The sequence below is a fragment of the Erigeron canadensis genome, chromosome 7 (genome assembly GCF_010389155.1).
Source record: "Erigeron canadensis isolate Cc75 chromosome 7, C_canadensis_v1, whole genome shotgun sequence".
NCBI lineage: Eukaryota > Viridiplantae > Streptophyta > Magnoliopsida > Asterales > Asteraceae > Erigeron > Erigeron canadensis.
Genome location: NC_057767.1, coordinates 2,469,377 through 2,477,550, shown reverse-complemented (window position 1 = coordinate 2,477,550; position 8,174 = coordinate 2,469,377). Strand labels below are relative to the sequence as shown.

General features: G+C 29.0%; 1 protein-coding gene across 1 annotated transcript; it reads left to right on the top strand.

Moving 5' to 3' along the window:
* The first annotated feature begins 2,063 nt into the window (after positions 1 to 2,063).
* LOC122607186 lies at positions 2,064 to 6,879 on the top strand. Its single transcript, XM_043780112.1, has 7 exons — positions 2,064 to 2,090; positions 2,823 to 2,875; positions 5,850 to 5,967; positions 6,064 to 6,122; positions 6,201 to 6,312; positions 6,388 to 6,470; positions 6,738 to 6,879. Exons 1-7 carry the CDS (start codon positions 2,064 to 2,066, stop codon positions 6,877 to 6,879), a joined length of 594 nt encoding a protein of 197 aa, XP_043636047.1.
* Positions 6,880 to 8,174: the final 1,295 nt, after the last annotated feature.

Here is an 8,174-nt window from a genome sequence, read left to right as displayed (position 1 = left end):
TGAACTTAATGTAAGTGGACCACAACAGTGTTTCAGACAATAAAAACTATAAGTTTTTCACAAATAAAAATAAATAAATGATACATTGTTAGGAAGTGAAATTAATGTATAGTGATTTATTTTTGCAAATTTATTGACATGGATATTATTAAACAATAAAGTTGTTGGAAGTGAAATAAATATGTAAACTATTATATAATGTATATTCTCCACCACAAATATTAAAAAAAAAAAGAAACAAACAAATGGAAAGAAAATAGAAAATAAAAAATTTGATCATATGACATCTTCATAAAACAAATGGCTGAGTGAATCAGAATTACTAACTAGATTCTTTTTTCATCTTAATACTTTAGATTGTAGTAATATATCTATTGTAATTCTGAAATGTTCTATATAATACATCAAGAATTAGTACAATGTTTGTTTAGATTGTTATATAGCATTTTAGAAATGTTAATTATTTAAGTTGTTTTATGTTACATAGCATCTCATACTAAGCATAAAAATTTCATATGAATATTGTTCTTTATTATACAACAAAAATTAGCAAAATTTGTTTTATATTATACATCTTAATACTTTAGATTGTCTACATAACATTGACCTTATATCGGCATAAAATAAAGATACCGACTAAATGATTATCGTTATTTGTTAGGATTTTGGTTATTTTTAATCATTTTAAAGAGTTTTTGGCCCTTTGGTAGTTTCCACTTAACATTATGAGTTTTATTAACAGGTTAATTTTTCAAAAGTTTTGACCTGTATCACCATAAAGAATACGTCATTTAAAAAATATTTACACAGATCCATAGCCGAGCAACCCCAATTGTATGTAGTTCTTCCTATAATGTTAGTACCTAAAAATTATTATGTAAATGATGGACGTAAATTTACACAATACTAGATTAAGAAGTAACACACCAAGTTGGCTAGCTTCCTCCAACGAGAGGAAGATTGTAACTTTGTTACTTAAACACACCATATAACTTTGTTACTTAAATTAAAAATTGATATTCATACAACTGTTTTTAGTTAATTTATCACGTTGTATAAGTGATACAATATATAGTACAACTAGTTGATACATGAATGTGGTAAGCTCATTGAAGTATGATACTATTATCATTTCCCCTTGCACTTTGGCAAGGAAAACCACTTTGAATGTTTCACTGAGATAAGATAGTGGTGGTGGATAGATAAAGTCATATTAACTAGATTTTCTTTTAATTATATGTTATAAAATTACTTGTTAAATAAAATTTTTATAAATAACATAATTAATTATAAAGTTAGTGATGTTGAAATTATGTGGTTTTTAAAAGAAGGATGGAAATGTTATTATTATGGGTAAAAAGTATTTGTGTGAAAAGTAAGTGAAAAACTTGTACCTTTTAACTAGGTGGGGATCATAAAACACAAACACAAGAGAAAACACACAAGTACAAAATATTTCATATCCAATCCATGTGAGTCCCTCCAAACCAATAACAATCCTCCACACAATCTTTCGACTAAAAATAAAGTACTTGTCATTCACATTCACACCTATTTAGAGCCATTCATACAATCCTTTGACCAATCTTTTCTCTATACCCACTTTCAATAGCCATTCAGATCTTTTTCCTAATCATTTCGGTAATTCTTCCTAGTCCTTTTATTTTTAGTTATTTACCTTTGCTAGCATCCTACACTAATAGAACTAGATATATTTATACAGTATATATATCACAAATTGCAAAATATACATCTTATATATAACGTGACAAATTTGTCCATTTGCAAAGTATTATCTTTGTTTTTTCATAAAAAAAAAACGGGGTTAAACCTAATATATTTTTAAAGCTTATAACTTATGTTGTGATAAGTATGGTTTACTTTTAAAATATAAATTTATCCAGATTTAAATTTGTCACCATCAATTTTTAACAATAGATCACCAATTTTTAAAGTCATATTCTCTTCTCAAGACAATTGTTGCATTTATATTTAGAAATAACCGTTGGTCCTTTGCCACTTCCAATCTTTTATGTTTTGTTTTGAATATATGCAGGCTTCTAATGGCTCCTCTCACAGAAGAACAGAAGGTTACGAATAATATTAGTTAATTGTTTAAATTAAAATTTGAAGTAATATATCAGTTACTTCCCTTAAAAACCACATGTACTTTTTGATTTAGGGGAGAAAGTCATAAGACTCCCAAAACTTAATCCCTCCCAAAATAAACCAATAGTATCAATTTTTATTCAAACTCTCTCAATCATTTTCATTTGCAGCCATGAGATTTCATCTCTTCCAAAATTTTCATTTTTATTCCTAAACTTTAAAACAACACAAAATTTATTAAAACATAACATTTTATTAAAATTTGTACATAAATAATAAAAAGAACATTGCAACATTATTTTTAAAAACTAAAAAACTAAATTAAGTATTCAATCGGAATTAGTTAAGTCGTCGGATCATCAGGGAAAGCCAAGTCAATTCGGAATGTGCTCCGTAAGATCAAACCGAAGGCGGTGATTAATGTTTTCGTCATGTAACTCACGTAATGCATTTGGGTCAAAAACTCTATCATTTTTTATAAAATGTCATAATACAACAATTCATACCGTTATTTCATAAAAAATATTAAGGCATTTAATGGTCAAAGGTGTCTATCGTCATATTTGGTTTCTCACTCAAACCGAGTTAAAACCACACACAGTAAAATATAGTTAAATTTGAGTTTCATTCACACTATAAACAATCACAGTCCCCCCCCCCCCCCTAATTGAGTATGTTTCAATTTGGTTACTTATTGCTATTGTTTGATGCAGGAGAGAAGTGTGATCGTGCAGAATCTTCCACGTGTTTCATTCATCGACGAATTGTAAGTCTTTAAATCAACAGGGTCCATCCATTTACCCCTTTATATAATATGTATATGTATATGTATATATATGTTACATTTATTAGTTTACATTTAACAAATATTATATCCATTAATATGTACAATATTTAACGTCATATGTGAATTTCATGGGTTCAAATATATTAATATTTTCTTAGATCGCAGATTCGCTATTAATAATAGTACAGTATATTGGTTGATTATAAAATCGATAAAACTTGCATACATAAGTAATCAACCGACCTTCCTTCCTCTAGATGACAAACAGTTCAAAGGATTCTCGTTTAGATTGGGCAAAATGGTGTAATTTTACTTTTTAACTCACTTGTGTTGTACTTTTCTTCTAGCACCTTGCTAGTTTTATTAATGGAAAGTGATTTGCTCAAGGAAAGAATTACTATGCACAAGAAATAGATTATCAAATAACTTCAATGTCCCTAATCTTATTTTTACTAAACCCCCTTATACTTTATAAACTTTGATCTTTATTTTGTATAAATACATATCATTAGTCCCCCGTTTACCATGCTAACATGTTACTGGAACATACTTTACAAAACAAAACATGAAAATGAATAACACAATGATGATTTAATCTATTTTCTTAAACAAAACAAACTATATATTACAACGTAAAAAATGGGAAAAAAAGATGGAAAAAAAGAATCCAAGTTAACTTTTATACCATAAAGTGTGGCCAAAACCATAATATAAGAATCTAAAAACGGTAGTCGCATAAACAACAAGATCAGCTTAAAGCAAATAATCCTCATACTTTTTAAATATAATATATGTATCTCTCTATATAACTAAGAGATGATATGTTTTTGATTATGTGGCAATTATGAAATCATGTCATGTAGGATTTTTTCTTAGGTGTCATACTGAAATTAAATTCCTAATTTTAAGCATATATTTAAAAATTACACTTTAGCCTAATCATCATTAAAACATACTTTAAAAATTATACCTTAGCCTAATCATCATCATTAATCATTTAAATTATATTCCTAATCAGTAGTCCTAATCATCATGAATTAATATGAAAATAAAAAGTAATAAATATATATCTTTAAATCGGCTGCATCTTGAAGTTTAAGATTTATATATCTCTAACATTTCATATATCTAAAACTATGTTTCTTTTAATATTATTTTCTAAGTAAGTTTTATTTTATTAATTTAAAGTACACAATGTTATAATGCATATTTGTTTTAATGCGTTATTGTGTAATTAGTTTATGCATATTATATATTTTATTTTTCTAGCTTATTCTAAACCACCAACATTTAAGTGTTATAAACATAATGTAAAATGTATTTGGTGAATTTTTATCAACCAGTTTCATTCAAACCTCATCATAAAAGTAGCTTTAATAATCTCTTATTATATTTACATGATCTTTCATACGATTTGGTTTTATCATTTGATAAAGTAATATACATCGGTAGTTAGTAATGACGTAATATTTATAGTGTTCCCGTCCATCGGACGGGTCTAATCTATTTATTAATAAAATAAAATACAAAACATATAAGCTTTCTGTAATATTCTAGCAAATAAAAAGCATATATATAAATCAACGTCAACAATTATATTATATATACATATACATAAGGAGTTAAATGAAATCATTCATAAAATAATAATATTGAATACGTATTATTTATAGAAATTAGGATAAATAAATACGTGAATCAAGGAATAATTATATAAGATTTTCATGAGTTGTTACGAAATAAATGTTTGATCATATCAATGGTGCCCGTGCCTTCGACTATGTGATTCTCAATATCAAAAAGGTTATGACAGAATTCACATATTTACTCTTTGGACTAATGATATATCTATACGTATGGAATTAAGGTTAAAATTTATAAGTGAAAGGGGATTTAATAAAAATAAGATTGGGGGTATTGAAGGTCATTTGATAATTTAATCCTTGTGCATAGTATTTCTTTTCTTAAGCAAATCAACTCCCTTTATTAATAAACTGAATTTTCGGAAAAAAAAATGAACCGACCTTCACAACACCCCTTGAAGTATCGATAAAAGTTCCAAACAGCCCCCCTGAAGTATCAACCGACCTTCACAACAACCCTTCAACTTGAACTATCAGCTTTGTACATACAGAGTAGACCCTACAATGGCTACAAAGAATATTAATCATTTCTTCATATCATCTCATTGACAACCCACATTCTTTCCATAAAGTCTGAAAACAAATTCACATTAATATGACAAAGGAAAGGAATATTTCCACTGATGTCAAGCAATAGTATATTGTGTACTTAGATATTATTGAGGACTTATTATTTATTACTTGCATTGAAACAAAAGTTACTTATATATATATATACTAGGTATTTTACCCGCATGATGTGCGCGTGGTAAAAAAGTTGAAAAAAAGTAAGATTGTAAATATTTTTAATATTATAAACCCGTATAAAACATAAAAAGAAAATGGTTTCTCACCCACCGAATAAGAAAATTACTTGGAATAAGAAAAAGGATAAAAACACAAATTATAGGTTTTCATAAAAAGTTATATGTTTTTCATAAATAAATACTTTCCAAATTTAAAAATATATGTTAAGTTTATACCTGTTATTTTATAATGTTATTTTCTTTTATATTGTATAGTTAAAACTAAAAATGTATGAGAATGCGACATAAGTTGTATTCCTATGTGGCAAATTTATAAAATAGGCTTAATTTTTTAGAGGTTCTAGAACCGTTCGGTTTCCTACTGTTTTAATAATTATATATATATATAAGTAAAGCAGCGTGGTTTGGATCAGTGATAAATACCCTGACCTCTAGAGACAGAGGTCGTGGAAGGCGACACTGAGCAGTTACTTACTTACTTACTTACATAAATTCAAAGTAAAGATTAATGTATCAAACAGGATCTAAATCTATATTGTTAAAACATATTGTTGAATCTCACAGGATGCCTTTCTTTGAACCATATGGGGTGGAGGATATGAAACTTATCCATGCTCGTTCTAATTATAATTATGGTAATGCTGCTGTTCTTGTAATGGCAAGCACAGATAGGGTAAATGAGGTATGATTATTTACTTATATATAATCTTTTTTGTTTTCTCCTTTCAATTCTTAGTTGGATTGTCTATTAACTTAGTTTACATTTTAAATGTAATAGGTCATAACTGCTTCACCCATCACCATTCATGGCATGAGCGTCACAGTACATCCATTTAGGTTAATTATTTATATCATAAATAAACACTTATAGTTGTTTCTATGACTATAGTGGTTAAATGATCTTACTTTTTATAGCACACAACTTATTGTCATGATTACGGGAAAGGCAAATGTTGCAAAGACAGATCCTGCATTCAGATTTCGTGCACTTGATATCCCACCGGGTTATCGGATTGATCCCTGCCCCGTAAGTTTCATGAAACGATATTACTTCAAATCTTTTGAGTTTGTTATTAATGAATTGAAAATTTGTGTCTTGTAGTTTCTAAGAGCTTTGCAAATGTACTTTAGTGGCTTTAACTTAAAGGACATAAGTCTCCAGAAGGATGAGAATGACTATAATGGGTATGTATATATATTAGCCTCATGGCCCATCTATCATTTTAAATCAATAGTTGCTTGGTTTTGTTTGAGTGTTTTACTAAAATTGAACATTGGTTTTAGACAAAAGGCAAGTTTTAATTGTATCAATATTTAGTTTAACTCAAATACATAATTTCATTAATATAATTCCGGTAAATGAAAAGCCTTTATCGAGAATTGATAGATTTAACTTGGTTGATTTAGTCCTAGCATAAAAGTTCCCAAATATAAATGTCGACTTTGGTGCAGGTTTGTGAAGAGTCATACGACAAAGAATAGGGAACAATTCAACAACGCGAAGGCAAGGGCACAGAAACTGGAAGCAGGTACCGAGAAGTTGCCAACGGCTGATTTATTTTTACCTTCTGAAGCGAGCACGTCGACTTCATAAGGCTATATTATATAGTCACCACTTTCTCTCCAAACTCTACCACATGTGGTTGTAATTCGTATTTTTATTTCTTTAATTTCGGAATTGTAAGGCTATATTATATAGCCACCTATCACTTTCTCTGCAAACCTTATCACCTATGGTTGTAATACGTATTTTTATTTCTTTGATTTCAAAAGCTAGCAATCCTTTCGTTGTCAATGCTTATAGGGTGGCGGAGGTAGCAGGGGGGCTAGCCGGTGCTTAGCCCCCGCCAACCACCAGCCAACCTTCCATTGCAACCCATCGTTAAATGGGAGATTTTAGAGTAAACGGCCGGAGATCTTGAAGTAAATTGGAAATCTTGTAGTACATTGGACATATTTAGGATTTTAAGTAGAACTTGAAGTAGTTCATGAAGTAAATATACGTTTTCGTGAGATTCCGGTGGGAATTTGTAAGAAAAGTGGGCGGTTGTGGTGGTGTAGAAGAAAGAGAAGGGTGGTGCTGTGTTTGGTCAAATATCATGTGGAGTGGGGGAAGTTGGGAAATGGGATAATTGAGATACATGATACAGTGTTACATCTAGTATATTTGTGATTTGTCTGACTTATACATGAACTGCACCCTTTTCATTTCCCGAAAACGGGGGTGTTCATGGCAAACAGGAAAAAGAGGGCACATTAAAATATAGAAAATATACATTAACGACTATAAAGTTGAAATTATCCCTTGATCTTAAGGGCAAGTTTGATAGGGAGAAAATTCAGTGAAATGAAATGAAACAGAGAAATGAAATGATAAGAAATGAAATTGATAGAGAAATTAAATAATTTCTTTTGTTTGGTAGTGACAGTTGTAGAGAAATAAAATTGAAATCTAGTTTTAAACTTTTTAAACTATTTTTTTTTATACTCATATTATCTTGTTATTTGAAATCTTAATAAAAGAAGCAACATTAAACTTTAGAACACCTATACAAAGTACAATATTAATACAGTAATACTTATTGCAATACCAAATATTGACACACATGATAATGATCTCTCATATGGCTAAATGTATACAAAACAAAATGCACTACACGAATACATTTTCGAACTTGAACTTTTACGAACAAAATACATCCAAGATATCAACCTCATCAAACTACACATATCACCTTCCATTTTCCTTAAACCAACGAGCTATCAAAATGAAAATGAAGTTCCATAAGCTCCAAGGCTCCAAAGTATACAACAATTCTGAACGAAATACGTACGACTAGCTTTAAGAAGCAAAAGTTTGACGGATCAATATCAAAAAACAGATAACCC

What these genes read in the sequence shown, in the direction of transcription:
- LOC122607186 (XM_043780112.1), top strand. Translation starts at nt 2,064, where the DNA reads ATGGCTCCTCTCACAGAAGAACAGAAG. An exon ending in GCACAGATAGGGTAAATGAG is followed by an intron (nt 5,968 to 6,063) that starts GTATGATTATTT and finishes TAAATGTAATAG; the next exon opens with GTCATAACTGCTTCACCCAT. An exon ending in GATGAGAATGACTATAATGG is followed by an intron (nt 6,471 to 6,737) that starts GTATGTATATAT and finishes ACTTTGGTGCAG; the next exon opens with GTTTGTGAAGAGTCATACGA.